This window comes from Dermacentor variabilis, chromosome 2, assembly GCF_050947875.1.
Source record: "Dermacentor variabilis isolate Ectoservices chromosome 2, ASM5094787v1, whole genome shotgun sequence".
In the NCBI taxonomy this organism is placed as follows: Eukaryota; Metazoa; Arthropoda; class Arachnida; order Ixodida; family Ixodidae; genus Dermacentor; species Dermacentor variabilis.
Genome location: NC_134569.1, coordinates 58,958,627 through 58,981,595, shown reverse-complemented (window position 1 = coordinate 58,981,595; position 22,969 = coordinate 58,958,627). Strand labels below are relative to the sequence as shown.

The following is a 22,969-nucleotide window of genomic DNA, read 5'->3' as shown; positions in this document are numbered from 1 at the left end:
TATGTAACAACTGACGGAAATCTTATGGCCGATCACGAAGCAAAAGCTAGAATTCTTGAACTGCTAATAAATTTTCTATTTAAGGTCAGCATTCTCAATTTGTTATAAGAAACAAGGCACGCCCAGATTGGGTAAATAAACGCTATAGTAGGCTGGTATATATCTGCTGCCATCTGCTTGCACGTAGTGGCAGCCCTATCTGAGCCCACGAGCGTGCAAGTGTTTTACGCGAAAATATGTGCTTGAGAAATTTTCTGAACATGTGTTAATTCACCCATATGCATCCACCACACATGCAATTCCTACCCTGTTTCACCATGTTTCAGCTCTCATGGGTCTTCTGGGCTGCTGTTTTTCGGGGCTATATTGTACTAGAATTCATCATTTTTATTAGTGTGCTAAAGATTATTTTCATTGCTTTCATGCGATATTTTACTCTTTATCTGCACAAAAGATATATAAAGAGTATATATGTAACTATATTCTTTATCTTTATTTATCCATGTTATAATTGTCAGTTATGCTGAATGTGGGAGAATCTACTGTTTTTTATGCCGCAGATCTTCTCTGCAGCAATTTTGCGTTGCCGGTACTCACAACATAATAAAATAAGTAGAGAAATTTCCCCTCATAACTTCGCAGCCTCACCTCACGGTCCTACTAGGATGTCGCAGAGAAATTTGGTGGCTGTATGGCTTCTGTGCCTCATTGTGCTGCGCACGAGTTTCATCGGCCAGACGAAGGCCTCGCTGGTTGTTCGTGCCGACGTTAGGGGCATCGAGGGCATTGAGGACCTCGCCAGGGATCCGAAAATAACGCCTATAGTTGTGCCGGGCTCTGGATTTCTGTGGCTTCTTGAGGTAAGCATGGTGGCCTGGGGCGCTATGACGTAAGGCCATTCCAAACTTTTCGATTCAATTTCTGCAATTAGCCCTCTGCGATTGGCAAAAATTATTTCGGGCCACTCCCACTTCGCTTGTCTGTCACGCGACGCTAGGAAAACCGCGAAAACCCTTTATCTGATATTACACATACACACTCACTACGCATGATTACGCCGAACGAAAGGAAAATAATTATTTATGATTCTGCGCCTGCTTCACAGCCCTTCGCTATTGGTCAAAAGTGGGCTGCGCCCACCTCGCCTGTCTGTCACGGGCCGGCACAAAACCGTGCAAGCTCACCACGTCAAAGTGGTGTGTACGCAATAGAAATGTCATTAATATACCGAATAAAACTGAATTTTTTTCAGAATAGGTGGAGACTCCCCGTTCCGAAATAAATAGATGATGGCTGCTCGCCGGTCGCTCTCGCACTAGCAGATCGAAGCTGCCAAGGCGAATAGATTTATTTGCGCATAATAAAGCGTTTTGCCTGGCAGATAACGTCATCGAGAACTTTTGGCACGTACATTACATCAATCCGCCAACTTTTCGTCGCTGAGGATCCGTTTTGAAAGGGGAACCGGGCCAATCGCCGACACCGGCGCTGCTCTCCTCAATTGGTCATACAGTTTCACTGTGATAGCTTGGCCCCATCGAAACTCTCTCCACGTCTGCGTGCTCCTTGCCTTTGGTCAGTCCATAAGATAAAAAATACGAGTCAAAGTAGGCAATGCTATTCTCTTTGAAAGCATACAAAAGTGACCTACTATAAACTAGGATAGCGTGTGACCGGGCTATTTAAACAATGCGGTGTGTTACCGCGCGGTGCTTGCGTAGGGGGTTACGTAAATCTGACGTCAGGAGGTTGGAATAAAACATACTGAAACAGTTTTACGTGATAGGGCCCCTGGGTTTCTTTCAAGAGCCGAATGATTTACGTTAGTAACTTCTGCATGCTAACTGATCAGAAACTTCGGTTTCCTCCCCTGATAACCACACGATGCTGTATGTCGCAGCTATCGCTTGTAGTTGGCAAGGAAATGACGTCGAAGTCGTATTCGTAAATTTTTACTGCAATGGGGGTATTCACTGTCTCAATGTCCGTGCACTTGAATCTTAATTTTTCGAAAGCTGACGTTACAAAATATACAATACAATAAAAATAGCAAACAGTCTCCTATTAGGATAGTGGTCTGTGGCTGATGTGTCACAACGTTACGATGATCCTCGCTCATGTAAACCAAGTTGACAACTTTGGCGTAACATTTCGCGTTTGTATCAATGTCTCTAAATAAGCGCAACACGGGCTAGAGATTCGACGATGAGGGATAGAAAAAGAGTTGAGAACTTATTTGAGAAAAAGCAGAGATGTTGGCCGTAGGTAAGTTTTCTTACGCGCTGCTTTGCTCAAAGGGAAGGGAAGATAGGTCGCAGGACTTGACTATATACTCTTGACTTCGCTATATCGTCCTTCCAATGCTCCTGCTTCCTGTTTGCTCTCGCAAAAATATCATTCGTATTTAAAGCTATTCAGTCGATGACAGAATGAACGCTGTGACTCTTCAATTTATGCGCATCGCCAAGTTAACATGTCTAAATACCGCTGGCGGCAGTATGAATGGTTAGGTGAGACATCTGACGCTTAATAGGCTGTTTTAGATTTTCTGAGAACTGGTGAGAATGAGTACTATGTGTATTTCACATTGCAAAAGAAAGGTGCGTGCCCAAACTCGGCGCACCAAGAAACACTTAGCCGTCCCTTATTTCGTGTCACTATCCTGTTGCTGGCAACGAAGAACAACCAGCAGCACGAAACTTAGTAAGGTACTATTTTTTTGTTTGTGCACTTCAAACATTTCGGCTCACCCTTTTGTCTTTCTTCGAATAAACGTTATCTCTGGTTTAGTTGCTCAAGTATTTTTTTTTTCAGGATACAATCAGATTTTCAAGATGCCACTCTGCCCAGAAACCTAGGGATACATTTTCTTTCGTGTTTTACAGCGAAGCTGTATATGGCTAGGGTTCCATGCATTTTTGTTCTCCGTGACAAAAAAAAAAAACTATCATCATCTATGACTCATACCCCCGTAAGCATTCATGCTCCCCTAAGGCAGAGGCTACAAGCACTCAGCATAGGGAAGGAGGACAGTACTTAAATTATTTCCACTCCTGCATACAACATACAGAACAGCATGTCGGAAACTGCTATCATCAACGGTTCATACCTCCGTGAGCAACGGCTCATCCATCCGTAGAGAGACAGAGAAAGGTTTAATGATACGAAATACAGATAGTTTGGCCTGAGGTATACATTCCTCTAGACAGCTACTCTGCGTTGGGGGAAGGGGAAGAGGGAAAGAAAGAGGTAAGAAAAAGGTGCATGATGGGCGGCGATGATGAGGAAAGATGTAAAGCATATAGTAATCTGTTTGGACAACTTTAAGCCTACAGCCCAGGCCCGTGTCTTAAAAAAAAGATGAGGTAAGGCCTGGATAGCCTTAAAATTCGATTTAACGTCTGACCATGCTCCTAAAATAACATCCCCCGACAGAGGTGGGCTGCCGAGGCGCGTAAGGACACTATTCAACTTCTGACGCTCTTCCACGTACTGAGGGCAGTCACACAGAGCATGATCTATAGCCTCTTTCTTCTTTCACATTGCACAGTTCACAGTCTGGAGTCTCGGTGCGGCGCATGACGTGCACGTACCCACGCGTAAACGCCACCCCCTGCCTAAGTATGGAAGAGACAACAGAAAATTTTAAACATTGGTACACCGCCTGTGTCTTGGTGCTGCATTTACGAAACACTTCATGTACAGGATAAAACGTGTCTCTAGTACGCAGTGTTCTTGTGGCCATCCAGACGAAGATGTGCATCATCTTCTTCTCGAATGCACGAAATACGATACACAAAGAAAGGTACTGCAAGCAAGTTTGTTGATATTAGACAGAAGACCATTCACTCTAAAAAAGATACTACGCCCATGGCCAACTGCGGGCCTTCAAAAGAGAGCGTTTTTTGCTCTGAAAAAGTTTTTAGAGGACACCAACATTTTGGGGAAATATTAGGTATCAGATGATCCGAATACGCTAAATGAATAACACAAACGTTGTTGGTGGTTCATAATTGATTTATGTGGTGATCGCAACTTTTACGCAATATGTATAATTCTGTTCTGTACTTGCAGTGTATTACATGTGTTGTGTGTTTTGGCTGTTCAAAACATCTGACTTTATATAAGCGTATGTGGACTGAACTAATGCACAGAACGTTGCGACTCATGTACTGTTGGACTGTATATTTTTTATTCATCCAATGTTCCAGTTAGTGCCATATTTCGTGTCGCTATTCTCCCTTTTTATGCCAATTTGGTTCCTCTGCCAAGTGACAAGGAGAACCCGGTGCCACCATAAAGACGCCAACCTCTCCTAATATTCATTTCAATAAAAAAAATGGAAGGAGGCTGGCACAGCTGGGTTGAATTTTGGGTGTAGCCTAAATTTCATGGTGAGGTCCAATCTTCGGAGTCGTCTTTAGTGATTATTCGATTTGTCGCAGTGCTTTGCTGTCTCTGTTCTGATGACACTTGAGAGAAGGCAGTTGGCGTCCACTCTTGAAAAAGGAATCGCAAGCAGTGGCTCTGGTTCTTCTAGCTCCTGCTTCGCTTAGGCATCAGCCAATTCATTGCCCGTACACCAACAGTGACTGGGAACCCACTGAAATCTAATCTGGTGGCCATTCTCTCCCGCTAGAGTGTATAGCTCGGCAGTCTGAAGAGCCAACACTCTGTAAGAGCTTTTTTCATTACGACTCTATGTATCTGAATAGCCAATTTCGTTTCATTAAACACTCTATACTTGAGGAGGCTGTTGAAAAATATAGTGCACTGCCTCCTGATTGCCACTAGTCACGTGGATGTTGGCGTTGTCTTGTTCCGCAAACGAAACCGTCGAATGACTTGATGCGCAAGCACGACAAAAGCCGCACCAGACGCATACGACGAGACCAATCCGTATATATATATATATATATATATATATATATATATATATATATATATATATATATATATATATATATATATATATATATATATATATATATATATATATATATATATATATATATATACACGTCCACCGACGAGTCATATAGTTTTGATATATATTGAAACGTTAGATGTCAGAGGCCCACGGTGGGTATTCGCGATTTTCAAGAAATTCCTGGCATTGAGAGACGCATCCGTACTTTAGACGTTACCCCCATGGAGGCATACATGCAAGGTCAGCAGGGGCAAAGTATTATGGTATGGCAGATTCTAGACATTTAATGGCTCTCTAAAAAAGTGTAGTCCAGCCGTATGTAGGGAAGTGTCGATAAGGGGTGGCGTCGGAGACGGCACAGCAAGCAAAAATGCAACGACTCATAGTCCATGCAATGTCGATGTGTCGGTACTGAAAAGGAGCGGTTTACGCTTTCCTCGTTACAGACATATGCCTTGCGATGCTACACCGATCCGGCCTAACCAATAACCCAGCAGCGTACGTGCATCGAATTGCCATTTTCAAAGAATGTGATTGCAGTTGCTAGTGAAATAATGACGACCCATCAAGACAATAAATGAATGTGCGTACCTTTCGTCCCGATGACCACCCATCAAGACTATAAATGAGTTTGTACCTTTGTTCAAAATTATGTGTCACTTCCGTGTCTTGTGCTAAACCGCTTCGCTGGTCAACCACCTTCACGGAGTGGAATGGCTCATGATTTTTATTTACTGTTTCCTTTGTTGCAGACGTCGGAAACGGATGCCTTCAAGAAAGTGCTAGAGAAGATCAGAAGCAGGAAAGCTATTTTTAAACGGCATGATTTGTTCAGTGTACCAATCCTGAATCGAATTTTGAAGGCAAGTCTTTAATCCCTTCTTTTGCTATTTGTTTAACGAACAGTAAGCAGGTGTATATGTGTACCCTCCTTCCGACCGCATCACAAATCCTAAGTTGGTCTCGTCAGAATCACAAAATTTGCATGAAGCACTGTCCATCATACCAGTAGCGTACTAGATTACCTTAGTTCATTAGCAACTTACGTCTACATACAGATTTCATGTGTATGTGCCGTCAACAATTAGCCCCCATTTATGGCTGCATGTCCCTCTGATCTGACCAGCCCACTAGGTGTCCAATTCAGTACAGCATAATTGCAGCCTAAATTCATTCGAAGTAACAATTAACAAAAGGAACAATGTCACACAAGTTTTCTTTCCTTAATGAAAATGAGGTTTAAGCACGCCTGTGCATGGTTGAACAAGAACGTCGATATACTAGAAGCGTAACTTTTGAGGTGACTGCAAGCAGTGAGAGTTTATTAAAACGGCGGCAGAACCATGCTCTTCTAATATTAAGTACGACACCCTGTGAATCTCCTCATGCAACATGTATTCAAACAACAGTTTATGCCAGAGGACTCATCGAGAATCATAAGTTAGCTGCTTATGTTGCCGTCAAAATGTCTTCCTAGATTCGCCCTTCCAAGGGCAACGGAGGATGTGTCTGGCGAGGGCTACGTTCAACGCGATTACACATCGTCAGAGTAAAATTTTCTTTCTCTTTCGTTTCTCGCTCATTTTCTCTCTCCAAAGTCCACGTCGACTACATTGAACAGTGTACTAAACGAACATCCACTCGTGCCATTTGCGATTTCAAGCTGCCACACTATTAAAAAGGTTTGCACGCTTTGGGGCGTATCTTTTCCCACAACAATAATTGTCATGTGTCTTGCCCTCACTTCCTTTGACGTTTGAGATCGCTACTTCCAAGTCGCGAACAGCATGCGCGCTATCAGCGGGACATAGCATTCTCGACAGGGAAGTAGCGAGCACAGTGTTTTCAAGAAACGCAAGCGAGGCAGATGACGATTACTGTTGTGGGACAAATATACACCCCAAAGAGTGCAACTGTTTTAAGAGTGCAATTAAGCTGACCCATTAGCTGTGCCACACTATTATCCCTTATTCTTCCTTCTGCATCTCCTTTTCTGCTCCATTCCTTGCCCCCTGACACCATCGTACAAGTGTCCACCTTCGAACGAGACAGTGACCACGGTCCCCCCTCCTCCTCCTCCTCCTCCTCCTCCTCCTCCTCCTCCTTTCTTTATCATTTTTGCTATCACCTCTTCAACATCTGCGTGATTTTCATGCTCACTCGGTTCATTTTCTTCTCCTCAGGGTGTGTGTTTTTTTTTTCGCTTAGCTTCCTTTTCCCGTAGCTTAGCGTACCGCAGCTTCAATTACCCAAAAGCTGACACTGTTTATACACGCTGTTTCAAAGAATCCGGCAAATAGCCACCACTTTCTTGACACATCTACATGTCACGCGCAGCTATGTTAAATGGCCAAGAAATAAGACAAGCGAGAGTTTGAGGTAAACTGAACATCCGCGTTGTGCATGCAGGTTTTGATGATAACGCGGTCCTGTGTCTGTGCGGGTTGGATTGCCGCATTGAAAAGAAAGCACGGATAGCCTCTGTAAAACTGTGTGTACAGATATCTGTAAGCTGTTCGACTAATGCAATGCTCCCGATCTTATTCTGGCAGGGCGAAGCAGCCATGATCTTCACCCAACAACCCATTGCGGGAGAGATGAAAGAACGCTGCAGCCAACTAGGAGACATGGAAGGCGAGTTCTACTACGCGCCGAAGTTGGTGGCGCAGCTGCCGATTTCCTTGTTCATGAGGAAAGGACTGGACAAGGAACTCCGCGCTAGCATTGGAGAAAAGTACGTTATGCACGCATGGACATACATGCTCAAGTACACATCACATATTTGACGATTTTAAAGCGAAGCTGTCCCAGCCTCTTCTTGGCTGGGATTTCTCGTGTCCAAGATCGCGGGTGAAATTGTGGGCCGATACCGAATATAGCCTAATACTGGGCAGGCTCGCGGCGGAGGTGAAGGGAAAGCGCATACATTCTTTGGAATCATGCATACAACATACAGAACAGCATTCGTATCAATAAACATCATGCACAAATCAAGCAACCGAACCACGTAATTGATGATAAAGCGCTCCTGATAAAAAATGCAAAGCACGCAGCGCTCCCCGCATGTGTTTTCCGGTAAAGATTACTGTTGTGCAAGATGCCGAGGCGACGGCAGCTTGCGACGTGGAGAGTGACATCACTAGCCTTTCGTATATAAAGAAACCAGCCAAGCAGCTGATTTATTTTTTTTTTGCAGGACTGCTATGGGTAGGCAGCTTATTCACGCAACCCCCGAGAAGCAGCGTTAATACGAGGAACTGCGAAAGGAAAAAAGAAAACGACAATGTGACCAGCGGCGGCGTGCTGACAAAATTACCATTACTTCCATAACTACCATTGCTCTACATTTCCATTACTGCCATTGCTCTGAAGCAATAAAGCATTGCATACCCCCTCAGAAATTCTAGTAGTAGTTTTCGTCAGCTTCTCTGAACATACCCTTTCGCAGCGCCGGGATGGCGAGTAAATTTGTTTTTACCCTTTTAGTGTCCCAGGGGAACGCTTTTTCATTAAGATGTCTAAGCAGTGTTTCCAATTACGAAGAGAGGCGTCACATGAAGCATCGACAGCTGTAGCGAGAAGGAGGAGCAGGAGGAGAAACATTTATTTAAAAAGAAAAGAAAGGACAAGCAGGTGTCGGAAACATTCACCCAAACGCGTTTGCTAGTGCCAATCGACTTGTTACCTTTTCAAATGCAAATAGTAAACAAAGGGATAGACTAACACTCCTTATTTCTCAGCTAGAATGGAGTTCAAAAATGTTTTGTGGCGTTAAGATGTGTACATGAGAAGCTGAGAAATCGCGGTGGTTAAAGGATTTCATGGTTGTGGCAGTCACTGTCTTCAAAACTAAGCAACGGACAGTCTGCGTGTCGCCACAGAAGCGACCCTAAGACTGAAGATTGCCTGTGCCTGATCCACAGCCAAAGCCAGGCCTGAAGCTATTTGTTCGTGTCGATATTATGCCACATTGTACAAGACTGCATAAGTGAGGACTCATTGAGAAAGAACAAAAAGAAAAAACTAAGCGGTGTTCATGAAGCGAAAGAAAGAAAGCGAGTGAGAGAGAAATGTTCGGCATAAGTGCACCACTTTCTGTCTGTGTTTTATTCCGCTTTCCGTGCCTTAATTTTTGCGCCTAAAACCATCTCTAAAATGCACCACAAAATTCGTTTTCAAGTTATAAACCGAACTAATAATGAAACTACTTGAGAGTAGGATATTAAAATATTCTGGAACCTAACAACTGCGAGTTCGTCTGATGTAACGCGCGCTACTAACTCCATTTAATGTGAGTAACAGAGTGTATGGGACTTCACGTGGACTAGATCGAAATATTTAATATAATCCTTATGCCTTAAAGACATCACTGCCGTCGAGATTAAATTCACTATAATGAGAAAGATAATTTTAGCTGCAGCGGTAACTTACCATATTACAATGCAAAACATCCACTAGTACCACAAGAAAAGATTTGATAACCCAGCAAATACGCAAAAACAAAAAACGGGTAACGATGCCACACGATCTTGAAGTTCCCCAATAGTATGCCGTGATTTCATAGATTATGACAGCGATTGATCGAGCCTAGTTAACTTTTGATCGGTAAACTTGAACTATATTGTATTCTCATAGAACAGAGAGCAGAACGAACTCGGAAAGTTTAAGGAACTGTTATTGCGCCGCAACCAGCCGAATACAAAAAAAAAAAAATGCGTTGAAATCCGCAAAGTTTCGCCGACGTACTGGAGCTGGTGTTCTGGTGCGAAAATCCGAAACACTATGAACTTCAATTTCTCTTTTACCACGAAATTAGCGAAACTATTGTTTTGAAAGAAGGCTTTATTAGTCCAAACAGAGTTAACGTTTCTTTTTAATGTTCCTTTAAGGGCGCTTTCTCTAAAAACGGGTGCGAGATAAAGAAAGATATTTGCCTGCAGGACAGAACAACTTCCTGCTGACTGTTACGCTCCGCTGATCGCAGGATTGAGCTGTTCATCGAGCGGGGACTGATTCACAAGCTGTTCCGCGACAGCGGCCACGAGGAGACGCCCTGCCTGCGGGAGTCGGCGCTCAGCCAGCAGAAGGTCAACACTGACCGAAGCCAGTTGGACGGTCTGCGAGGAATATTCTTCACCTGGCTCACTGGACTCGCTCTCGCCGCCCTAGTTCTGGTCGCCGAGCAATCGCACCACCGCTATCACAAAGCCACTGCGTCGTCACGGCCCAAAGTACTCCGTGCCAGACCAGCGCGTCTGCGTCGGCGTGGAGTTCGCCCCGTCTTGCTGCCGTCTAATGCGTCACTCGTCCCTGTATTTCCTCAGTGACAAGTAACGAGCAAGATTGATAAAGATGGTTACTCTGTGGCACCTTTGCTTGTCATTTATGCTATGTGAAGGTATGAATAAAATAGAATAGAATATATATGTAAAACATTTCCGGCTATTAAAGAGTTGAAAGTAGCGCTTGTCTTCGTTTCGACCTTCCGTAGTGTGCGTCGTTTGTTGCACTAATCCTCATCAGCTATGCAAGACCAACTAGCTTAGTCCTTCTTGCAAAGATTGGCGTGCACGGGTTAATTACGGCGTCACGAAGAGCCACGAAGAAGTCGCGTCAACAAGGCGTTGGCGATGCTCTAAGAACAGTCAGCAAACTAAGAACAGCTGGCAAACAGACTCCTAGCTCTTCAGACAAATATTGTGAGAACTCGCGCTTATGTAGCTTGTCTGTCTTTGCTGTACCATTTGCTGAGATCGGCATCCATCTGCGAAGGTTTTCAAGCGAACAGGCTTCTTAGACTCTTTCGCCCGTTTTCTTGGACGGACTTTCACCGCCCACAAGAAAAACGCCGACGCAAAGTGTGCGTGCTATCGACGCAATCGAGTTTCGAGGCGCGTTCATCAGCGCAGGCCATCTATTGTATACTCCGTTCCATACATTGCAGTCAACGCTGTGGAAGCTACGCAAAAAGTTCGGTCAAGAAAAGTTATCACTCCACGCGTTCCGTCTATGCTTCGCTGCGCGCCAACAGCGTTCGCTCGCGCTAGCATGCACGTGAGGCTCCCCACGACCGGTTGCAAATATAAAACCCGAAAAGAACAACAAAAATAAAAATGACCTAAATCAACGCATTAGCAGCCGTATACCACAGTGCGTTTGTTCCTGAGCATTAAAACTTACAAACTGGGATACATAGTGCAAGAATGACACAGGGACAAGCAGGAACACGGGACGAGCCGTCCCGTGTTCATGTTTGTCCATGTGTCATTCTTGCGCTATGTATCCCAGTTTGTATGTATACGGCCAACAAGCCCAAACTTCTTCCCTGCTAAAGATTAAAACTTGTTTCATTCAATACTGAGCCCATATAGAAACCAATCGAGCACATTTGCGGTCAAAAATCATCGAACTATACACAATTGCGAACGAGGCCACTGCAAGAAGTATCTCTAGCCTACCCAACGTTGTCTGCTACGTCATGCTACGTATGGAACGGAGTATAGCTCCTTGAGACGCACGTACTGTGCGAGAGCTATGGGGCGTTTGATGGTTTACACGTTGCGGTGGAGCGCTCAGGAAGGACCGCCCTTCTCTTCTCCCGATACGCTCCCCCTGTGTGGCTGCTACGGGAAATGGGGATGGTAGTCGCCTTTCCCGCCGCCGCTAGCACCACTGGATACAACCACCCAAATATGACGAATGAACTTATATGTACAGCCACCTGCGCTAACGCCACAGATGCCGTGGTTAGCAAAAATTATTGTCCATGGGACCACGCAATGAAACAAACGATGCCTAACTATTCTCGCGACAGCAAATATATACGCCTTCAAGCATATCTTTTCTTTAATAAAACAAATGTCGTCCCACAAGCGTTTAACAATTTACTTACGTTGATATTATTGGTCCCTCTCTTTTTATTCGTGCGGAAATTGTTGCAGACCTTCACTCATTTCATCTGCACCAAATCATTTTGCATTGTCCGGAGGCGCCACTTGTAACGAGTGTAATGGTCGATTACTTATTTGTTATCTATGGCAGAAGTGTACTTTTATTTTGACGTGCCACGTGATTCCGCTGTGCTTCTATACGTCAGAAAAAACTCCCTGTCGCCGCTCGCACTATTACGGCAATGTTCAGCACACCAGGGCAAACGCTTGAACAGAGGGTTTCGAATGACTGGAGCGCAGGAAACTGAAAATATTGTTTAGGTATCTCTCGAAAAGTTCTCTGTTAGAAGCTTTTGTTTCGTAGCAGCCACAGAATTTGCAAATGACATTTATTTTCTTTCTCGCCACTTGACGTCAGACGTTGCATATCAGGAGCTTCTCTGATGCATGCTACCTGTGTATTAAGTAATGTGTTTCTGCCCGTAGTCGGCTCGGTAGTTTCATGCATCAACTAGATACACAACCGTGAAGAAATTTAGTGATGGCTAGGTCACAAATTGGCTACTCTTCCATCATAATGTGCTGGCGTAGCAAGAGTGCAGGTTTGTTCTTTAGTAGGGAAGCTCTAGAGGATGAACAATTCATGCTAGAATGAACGTGCGCTGTGATTCCTTGTCCCTTTATAAGCCTATAGAAGACCACTATCCCCCCAGATCCTGTCTATGCATTTTTCTCGCCCAGGCTTGCTAGGAACTTGAGGTGCCAGTACAATTTTGGGCGGCAAGAAACACCGCTTATTTCCCCCCCCCCCCCCCACGCACTTCTAGGAATCGCAGTAAATCAGATTCAGTGCGAGCCACTCCAGTGGCGCATGATGTCAGTCGGTGGAGCATGCAGGCTCACTTGCAACTAGATTGCTCATACTTGATTTCATAAGATGTTTTGCGCTTATAATGATTCTACAAGCGTGGGCTCCTTTTTGGTCAGGTAAATGTACAATTACAAACAAGGGGGGAGGGCTAGGGAGAGCGAACTGCGGTTCCACCTCCAGCAAGCGGCTCGGCTGGTTGCCATGCTAATTGAGCAGTATGCTCGCTTTTTCTCAATTTGATTTTTGCGCTTGTATTTATTTATTTACAATACCCCTAAAGGCCCTCGAAGGAGGGTATTACATAGGGGGGGGGGGGGGGCTACAAGAAAAAACACAAGTGTACATTCAGGTGCAGCATACATAAAAAGAAAAACATTTAGAAGACATTTTTTTCTTTTTTTTCCGCTCAACAAGGCATTGTAGTTATCATATCGAACCAAGAAAAAAAAAACAAAAAAAGAAAAAAAAGCAACGTACATAAAAACATCAGGAGCGAGCAACAACTCACAAAGCATCAAAAATATCAGGTAAACACACTTAATAAGAAAACACAATATTTTTAACAGCGCGTCACAGTAGAGCAAATTGTTTCCTTAAATTTGGCTATGTCAGTTTCCATGGCTATGTATGAGGGTAAATCGTTCCAATCGATGATAGTGCGTAGTACGAAGGATTGAGCGAAAGTTGATGACTGACACAAAATGCGTTTAACTTTGTTAGGGTGATCACGGCGAGGAAAGATAATAGGCGGTGACTGAAAAAAATCATCACGAAGTGAGGTGTGGTGGAAAATTTTATGAAATAGTGATAAGCGAGAATGTTTTCGACGAAGGCTCAAGGATTGCAAACCGGCACGTTTCTTTAAAGATGTAACGCTGGTGAATGTTGCATAATCTGAAAAAATAAATCGAGCAGCACGGTTCTGCAGGGCTTCAAGGTTAGAGGCTAGATATATCTGATGGGGATCCCAAATTGCCGCAGCATATTCAATTTTCGGACGAATGATTGTGATATATGCCTGTTTTCGTACGAGTGGTGGCGCTTGCTTGAGAGTTCGTTTAAGTATTCCAAGAGTACGGTTAGCAGCTGCCAGGGTTAAGTTTATTTGGTGATGCCACGTTAGGTCAGATTGGAAATGAAGGCCAAGATATTTGTAGGAAGTGGAAGACTCAATCGTGCTGTTATTAATGAAGTAAGTGTTTTCAATTCGAGACTTTCGGCCGTTAAATGTCATTAACTTGGTTTTAGAGATATTAAGCGACATTAGCCATTTGGAAAACCATAAGGTAATTGCATTAAGGTCGGATTGCAAACACTGACGATCGATATCAGAGGAAATTGTGCGGTAAATTACGACATCATCGGCAAAGAGACGAACCCGGCACGTTACGCAAGAAGGAAGATCGCTAATATATATTAAGAAAAGTAAAGGACCTAGCACGCTGCCCTGGGGGACACCGGAAGTAACGTGGGCAAAGGAAGAATTGTAGTTGTTAGCGGAAGTAAACTGGGGAGCCTGGAGGAAAGAAAAGCTTTAACCCATTTGCGGCCAACAAGATGATACCCCAGACCCAAGACCAACAGTTCTTATCCGCTGCGCGGGATCATGGTCAGAGAGCCGTGAATAGTTATATTTTTCACGTTAAGTAGGAACAAAGGAGGAACTGACACGTGGACAGGGGATGTTTGCACCCGCCTACAAAGGTGGAGCAAATACCAATGCAGTAAAGTGGTCTGCAAATTGTTTTAGCGCTAAGAAACACGGACCCAACATGGAACAACGGACAATACACGAGGCCCTTCCCGTGTCCTGTGCCCCTTCTTGTGGTCTGAAACAAAAATTACAAATGCACCGATCCAACGTCACGGCATCTGGGAGGCTCCTTAGCGGGGAAAATGAAATAAAAAGCAATTTAAAAGAAAGGAAAACGTAAGTAACCGCATCGGATCACGTTGATAACAAGGGGTCAACCAGCTTACGCACGCAGTGCACTAGTTATTTCCCTTAAGCGCAATAAAGTTTATTCATTCTGTGCTAACCACGGACCACAACAACCATTGTATACCATCGTGTACCGTCGCTACCTGTACCGTACACAAACTGTAACACCAGCTAGTGTTCCTGTACAAGGTCACTGACACCAGCGCGAGTGAGCTGTCCTCTGTCGGGAAGTGACTATTTCGCACCTATAAAACGCTGAACTTTTTTTCTTCGTCACTCAGTACTAAAAGAAATGCTGGAGCTGGCGTGATCGCAAGTCTCTACACAACCTGGACTTTCTCAAGCTGTTTGTCCGCCAGCACTCGTAAGGCAATAATAACTGTCACGGCTTTCCTCAACGCGTTAAAACGGACGTTTGGGCGAGTTGGTAAGCCATATTTGAAACAGAACTGCGCGGTTTTGACGTGGACAAGGAGTGTCGTGTCTCCCTCCTTGTCCCCGTCAAAACCGCGCTGTTCTGTTTCGAATATTCTTCAACACGTGGCTTCACTCGAGAATGTATTACAATAAAAGACGAATTTTTTTTATCGTGTAGTGTTTACGGTAGGGCACCACATCTGCTTTAGTTTTGGACTTCCTCCAAGAAATAAGTTCTCGCCGTGAAGCTTGGCCAGTTAACCTGTCTTCTTTACGCAGACGACTGAAAGGGCACTACGTCCGAAAGAAGCGGCGTACGTGGTTTTGCATGCCGGTCTAAATATTTAACTTTTCGAAAAGTCCCGCCAGAACAACTGGCGTCGACGCTGCCTGCCTTCTCACGGAGGAAAAGAGAATTACAGCTGTCGGAGTGCTAGTTCTTCGTGTTAGATGGCGCAGCAGTTTTGAACTCTGCCCGTCTGATTTTTAGCATCGCTGCTGTGTTGCTTTCTTGTTTGCTTGTTTCACGTTTGGACACAATACTGCTAACTATAGTGCACTAAAATACTGCTAACGCTTCCATTTGCAGGCCAACCACTACCCTGACTTGTGGAGAAAGAGGCCGCACATCCAGTTTTCCACTGCAATACCAATTTCCGTGCTGAAATGGTTCTGTGGGATAACCACTGTGGCAGTTATCGCAGGGAGAAAACAAGATAAACGTAAAAACAAGATAACAAAGCTAACCGAAATTCTGAGCTGAGGATCTAATTTTAATAACAATGCAGCACTTTATTTCCACGCACAAATTTCCTCCATTACTGCGTTGTAAGAATTAAAACAAAACAAAAAAAAACAAATTACGGGGTTTTACGTGCCAAAACCACGATCTGCTTATGGGGCACGCCGCAGTGAGGGACTCAGGAAATTTGGACCACCTGGGGTTTTCTAACGTGCACCTGTGTTTAACAATAAATGAAGAAAGCGTTCTACAGATCCAGCGTACTGTGGGAATCAAAGTTAAGCAAAGTATTTTGCAGGTAGCTGGCTATGGCGTCGACCCTGCGACGGCGCGCCTCGACCGACTCCTCGATTCTCTCGATGACTTCGAGCAGGCGCTCATTGTGGAGCTCAGAGATGGTGCGGGTCAGAAAGAACGTGGGTATGCCTAGCTGCTCGATCATAGCGAACACGTTTCCCTTACTTGGCAGCAAATAGTACCCTAGTAGTACGTCACCCTCGAGCTGCTCAGGTAAACTGAGCAACGCAATGTCCAAGTTGACCTACTTCTTGACGAAGCTGCGGTTTTTCAAAGGCTTCTTTGTGAGCGCCGCCACCTGGTAGGCGTGCATGGTGTGAGGAACTTGCTTTTGAATCGTTGTTCCTACGCAGGAATGAGGCACGCCGCAGTGGGAGACTTAAACCTATGTACGCGAGTGTTTTTACATTGCGCCCTCATCGAAGTGAAGCCGCCGCGGCGAGGATCGAACCCGCGACATCATATTCTGCAGTGCAACGTCACGTATGGCCGCTCCACTACTGAGTTTTTTATTGGAAATAGTTCTTTGCCTACTTTAGGCGCTTTGAATCTATCTATCTATCTATCTATCTATCTATCTATCTATCTATCTATCTATCTATCTATCTATCTATCTATCTATCTATCTATCTATCTATAATCTTGCGGCGACCTAGTGGCCGAAGTAGTCTACCTGCTTGGGCCACTTGAGTATGTGCTCCTTTCATTCCTAATGACGCCAGGAAACAAAGCCTGATGCCACCAATACTCCAAAATCTAATCACGAGCCAGACAATGTTTCCGCACATCTTTTGTGATGTACCGTGGCGCTGAAGTGTTTCTTGTATGATGTAGGCGAGTGCATTGTAAAGACAGAGGTGCAGGGTTGGGCACACGCGTTGTAAGTTCATCAACTTGAATTGCGTCAAGAAAACCTGTACATGCATTCGCCCCTGCTTTATCAGAAGCGTACTGCACCGCGAATATACCAGCGGTAGCTTTTAACGGCACCAAATTTTAAGGAATAGGCAAATGTAAATCTTCCTGACATTATTGTTATCATTCGAGTGTTCAGATGGTAACCTCCAGATACGGAGCAAGTTGAGCAGTTGTTCACGAAGATACGTTAACGTTTAAGTAATTGATCTTGGATGGCTCAAGCAAATGAGTGGTTTGGAGCCTGTCTTCTAGATTGTGTAGCTCAGCGAATATCAGTTTATTAAACGTGTTCCGGTAAGAGCTAAGAACAAATATTCTGGAATTAAACGCTTTCTCAAAGTGTAACTGACGCGGAAAAAGATCGTCGGTAACATCGACCAGACCGTTTCCTGCCTCTTGTGATATTGTCATAATGGTATGGCTCGGTGAACATGTTCCTCGCGCCCAGACGACTCTCGGTTTTTATTGACATTGTTTTTCCGAAGGCAATACATTTAAAGTTGAAATGTCATTGTAGCAGCGAACGTATGCTGCCGAAAGCTTGCTTGGTCACAGGAATGGTACACGAGTCAATGATGGTACAGATTTGGCGCAACATTGCGCTCAAGACATTAGAGAGTCGTAGGTCAGCGAGCCAGCGGGCCAGCGTAGACGCCAGTGCGCATGCGCGGTACATGTGCAGTACTGCATCTACGCTGTGCCACTCGGCCCGCTGGCCCGCTGAGCTATATATATATATATATATATATATATATAACCATAGAGGAACGGGAAGAAAGGGGGTTAACCGAGCTGTCCAATTTTTATTAATCAGGTAATGAGTGTTTTATTGGCTTCTCATAATGTCAACAATTTATTTCTCTATGCTATAACTCTCTATTGTGCTACCGCAGGCAGAAGCAAGATAAGGAAGGTGAACCGCTTAGTAGCTTCTCACGGGGCCGTACTGATCAAGGGCGGCAATACTGACGTCACAGGTGCTTTCTTTCTTTTTTTGTCGGTTTCTCATTCAGAAAGAGATAAGGCTAGAAAAGAAGTGTCATTCATTCTTGTCTCGTGGATTTAAATATCAGTTTTATTGATCTCTACATTACTTTGTTCAAGGAGTAGGTATTAGCCGGAAAATGTTCGCTCACACATAAAAACACCCACGCACGCACACACATACGCACACACACAGCCCCACTCACACACTCTATCCACCTCGCACGAACACATTCTCTGCCTCACCACGCACACACGCACACAGACGCATTCTCTCGCTCGCCGTCGCGGTCGTTTGCTTAAATGAATCAACCATAACTTGATTTAAATAGGATAAGCCTAGGGTGGAGAGCGGGAGAGGGGGCCATGCTTGCATGACATGACTGACATGCATGCCATGACATAACATTCACAACATGACATAAGTGTCATGACCTTACGCCGGTCGTGATGTCAAGAGTCGCTTCTTTAACTAGATATACATCAGGATAGGTATGGCATGAATGACATGGCACGACGTGAATGGTATGATATATATATCATATGACGCGCATGGCATGGCATGTCATTACATAACTATAATTAAATGAATTAATGTTATGCCACAAGACATGAATGTTATGCCATGTATGACATGTGTGACATGACATGATGCCGTCGTCTTGCTTCTGTCGCAGCAAGGAGGCTCGCGTAAAACACAGAATTGCTGACATTTTATAAACATGTCCGCCCATCCGGCAACTCTTTAAAGACCTCGAAACGGTGCCGGGTAGCCAGTCACCTGCAAAATGTTTCGCGTAACATTGATCCCCACAGTAGGTGGAATTTACTCATCTTACTTTTCTTGTATTTATTTAGTATCTGTACAACTTCAGCTTTGACAATGACCGTGATATGTCCATTAATACAGCTTCATTTAAACACAAACAAATGTGAATAACCTACTTGAAAGAACAACAACAACAAAACACAGAAGTTAAAACTTCCTCAAACGTGGAAGGTAATCTAATATGGTAAGCCAGTGTGGCGGCTCAGGTTGCGCCTTGTAGGCCTCACGGATGTATGCAACGCGTTCGATACAGGGGGGGTATTCTGCAAGAGTCCACCTAGTGGACTGTCCATTTCGGCCGCTGCTGGTTGGATGCAGCTGTATGAGCGAGGAGGAGACGAGCGGCCCCAGCCAATCAGCAGCGGCCGAAGTGGACTGTCCACTAGGTGGACTCCTGCAGAATACCTCCCCTGCTTTCTCTGGAAGAACGTGCATTAGTGGCATGCAAGTGCATCATGCCACTAATCTACTGCGGCAAGTGAAACCAAAAAGGTGGACTAAGTTGCAGGTAGTGAAAGATGTCCCTCGGTAAATTTCTTCGCGCACGTGTACGATAATCGTAGCATTTACATAACGCTACTCTAAGGCTTTAATGCTGTTTTACATCATTATGCGGCTAATGGTACGAGAGGTAACGCAACGGCTAGTTCAAAAAAAAAACAGTGTACCACTACAACATGTCCTTTATGTTGGAACACCTGAACCTTCTGCCTCTATATGAAAATAGAATCTGCTCTACCGCCGCTGAATAGTTCAGGTGCCAGCAATGAGTGAGTCAGCTATGACCTCCGGAGCAGAAGATTACGAAATACCATCCCTTTTACTGCCGCTACACCGAGCATTTGCTTTAGCAAAGTGAGATGAGTTCAGCGTGAAAAGTTCGTGGTGCGTATACAGGAGCTTGCCGTAGTATATTCAGTCACTTAAGTACAAAAGACGGGGATCATGGCTAAGCGAAGAAGTCTAAATCGGAATCACGCAAGAATTCTTAAGTTGCAATACAGACCATACTTAAAAAAGTCCTCATACTTCATAGTAACCGAGAGTAGAGAAATGCAGTATCCGAATCTCACATACTGTGAGAATAATATACACGGAGCTTCTGTGAGGTAAGTGCTTGTGCGAATGGAAAATATTTTGACGTTATATGATGTTACAATAACTTAGATATTAGAGCACGTTAAGCAGATGACATTTTTACGTTATTTAGATGCTCTGCGGATGTCATGCATGCGATAATATTGGCTGTTTTGAAGCCACACACGAAAATCGATTATGTTGGCTTCTTTGTTCCTTGATTCCTTGATATTTATACTTAAACAAATGCTAATTTTGTTCCGCATACTAATATTATCCTTGTTGGTACGAGCTGCTACATGCTGTACCAGAGCGCGTTTATAACGCGATGCTATTGTCGAGATCAGCCCGACGGATTTGATCTCATAGCCTTCGAGATCAGCCGGCATTGCATATCACAATAAAGGCTTGCGAACGCACATATTGTGTACTGCACGTTTCAGGATCGTCCCACCAAGTCACCCCCTCTGAATACGTAGTCTCCGGGATCCACAAAGTCTTGATTTGATCATCTCCGGGATCGACGCAGTTTTACTGTTCGGAGCACAGGAGACGCCATACATTGGAAAGAAAGCTTCAATTTTCAAGCGGAATGCCTTTGTACAATTAAGAAGTCTGCCATAATGAACAATATCACTCTTTAATAGCTAACACTGCATTGTCAGAGCAAGAAATGTTTCGACAGTGGTCACAACAAAACTGCGCGCTAAAGGCAGCCACAGCGCTAGATCGCTTCCTGAGGTTTACGAGCCTGTGAGATAGGGACTGGTATAGTGACTTGTGCCGCTTCAGTTTTGCGCGCCCATTCCAGTTTATATACTAGTCTAGCTGTCTCGCTTCCTGTCTCTCCGAAGGGCCACACACCAAGTCCCATAGGAAATTGTAGTACTATAAGATAACTTCTGAAACACTGTCTATGGATTATTTTACCGAAATAATATATACCTAATCGGTTTATTATTACAGGAGATAAAATAAATTGATAGCACTGTAACCATACCGTAAGGAGGCAAGCGCGAGTGCCAGCAATGTTCCCGGATCTTAAGAAAACTAGCGATGACAACCGGCATCACCTCGTGGTTTACGCCGAGAGAAACATATTTAAATTGTGTGTGCCTGATGCACAACGTTACAATAGGCGGACGGTTTACATCATGAGCAAAATCCACTAGCTCATCGTCTGTTTGAAAGTTGTGCAATCGTAGCTTCTCTTTCTTCCTAACGCTTTGCGTGAACAAGTGAAGAAGAGCCCGGCAAATGAAAAAGGGCGGGTCGCCAAGCACCGATCTGTGTATCTTTGCGTTTGTGGCAGCTGTGTAAGGACGTTAGCTGATTGGTCGCGAATGGAGAGCAATTGCATGTGTGGCCTGCTAGCTGCCCCTGGCTCCCACCAGGAGGCACGCTGAAGTTAGTATCCGATCGCGGAGCTAGGCCGCGAGATGAAAGCCTTTCGCTACTTCTCGACGATCCAGAGGCTTTACCTAATTCTTTACCAACAGACACGCTCTCTTTCTCTGCCTCGAGTAGCATCCGCAAGCGACGTTCCTTCTCGACCTTCTCCAATACCGAAACCGAGGGAACTCGTCAATTCACGGGACGAGCCCGGCCTTCTTTTCAAATGCGTAAGCATTTCTATACGTACCCAATGGAGAAACCCGTCCGTCCGTCCACCCGCCACGTAAGATGATCGCTTTCAAAGTAGGGCCCGAAGCAGTAAGCGAATTCACCTTCGTGCCGCCTTAAGGTTCAACGCGAACTAAGCGGCGAGAACACAGCGCACACGAAGCTATCAGCAATCGGCACGCTCTGTCCCGATCGCAAATCGCTTTCAAGATAGGGCCCACGAAAGCGCGCCATACGCCACCACCGCCGGAGTATGATTGATGACGTTTGATAACGGTTCCGCAAGAACGAATAAGGCTCTAAAGAGCGATAATGGGTTATAATTATCGGAATATCTTCAGCACTCCTGGCGCCCTCACCTGCATTAGTTTGCTCACGTCATGAATTCTCCTTGCGTCGCCGTTTGCAGCTGTTGGTGTCGCCGCAGCGTTGCAGTTTAGCTGGTCGGATCAAGTTTCATAGCATGGTTAATGAAACCGCGCTGTGTAGAGACGAGCATGTGGCATAATGCCCCCCCCCCCTTACGCCTGTATAGAGAACTCCTCGAGGAGTTTCTGCGTCAATTTTTTCTTTTCTTTTCTGCGCGGCGCATTCACCAGCGATGGCAATGCGCGCTCTGCAGTGAATAATTTACCGCAGTCATGTGTCATGGTGAGAGGAAGGGAGGAAAGCAGAAGGCAGGGAGGTTAACCAGAATAACGTCCGGTTGGCTAGCCTACACCGGGTGTCATGGTGAGTGACGCTGCTATGTACTGTGTTTTACGTCACCGCGTTTGTGCGTGTTACCCCGACTCTGGCTGGAAGCAGTCTAACTCAAAAGGGGAGGCGCACGGCGTTTGGTTTAAGATGTGAGCCGTATTCGCAGCGTCGTGCGCAGTGCTTTTAATACTTTGCAGACACTATGACCAGCACGTGAAGTATACGCAGCGCTTGCCTGTTTGAAATGGCCAAACGAGGGAGCGCCCCTTCAGACCTCTTCTTCCTTTCCCGCGAGCAGGCTAGCAAACTAGGCGTTTTGTCGTTAACCTCGATGCCTTTAATTTGCTTTCTCGTCTCTCTCTACATCTCTCTAACCTACCCCTAGAAAAAGCACTGGTCTTGGTGTGGAAGTTAGTACGTGTTCAAAACTTTCACAACAATGCCTACCAAGTTGCTTCGAGCAGATACGATAAAGATTATTTGCTCATAATTATTTTTTAACCTTTCGCACTCCGGCTATCTCGTCACAACAGTTGCTTTACTTAGCCCATATGTGGCCGCTGTCCGCTTCGTTAACAAGCCCACAATTGAGGCAGCGTCGGTGGCCCTTAGCACTCAAGGACTCTTTGAGATCAATTGCGGAAATACACGTGCCGTGTCTCTCGCCTGTTCAGCCTGCACCGTAAATAGCGGCGCGAATGGGGCCGTGAGCAGGGAGAGAAACAGTACGGCACTAAACGAGAAGGTTGC

General features: G+C 44.9%; 1 protein-coding gene across 1 annotated transcript; it reads left to right on the top strand.

The window, feature by feature from the left end:
- Positions 1–649: 649 nt before the first annotated feature.
- Positions 650–10,278, top strand: LOC142570325 (uncharacterized). The gene is made up of 4 exons (XM_075678716.1): positions 650–860; positions 5,683–5,793; positions 7,483–7,664; positions 9,915–10,278. The coding sequence occupies exons 1-4, from the start codon at positions 666–668 to the stop codon at positions 10,255–10,257; spliced, it is 831 nt and encodes a 276-aa protein (XP_075534831.1). The 5' UTR covers positions 650–665; the 3' UTR covers positions 10,258–10,278.
- The last annotated feature ends 12,691 nt before the right edge of the window (positions 10,279–22,969 follow it).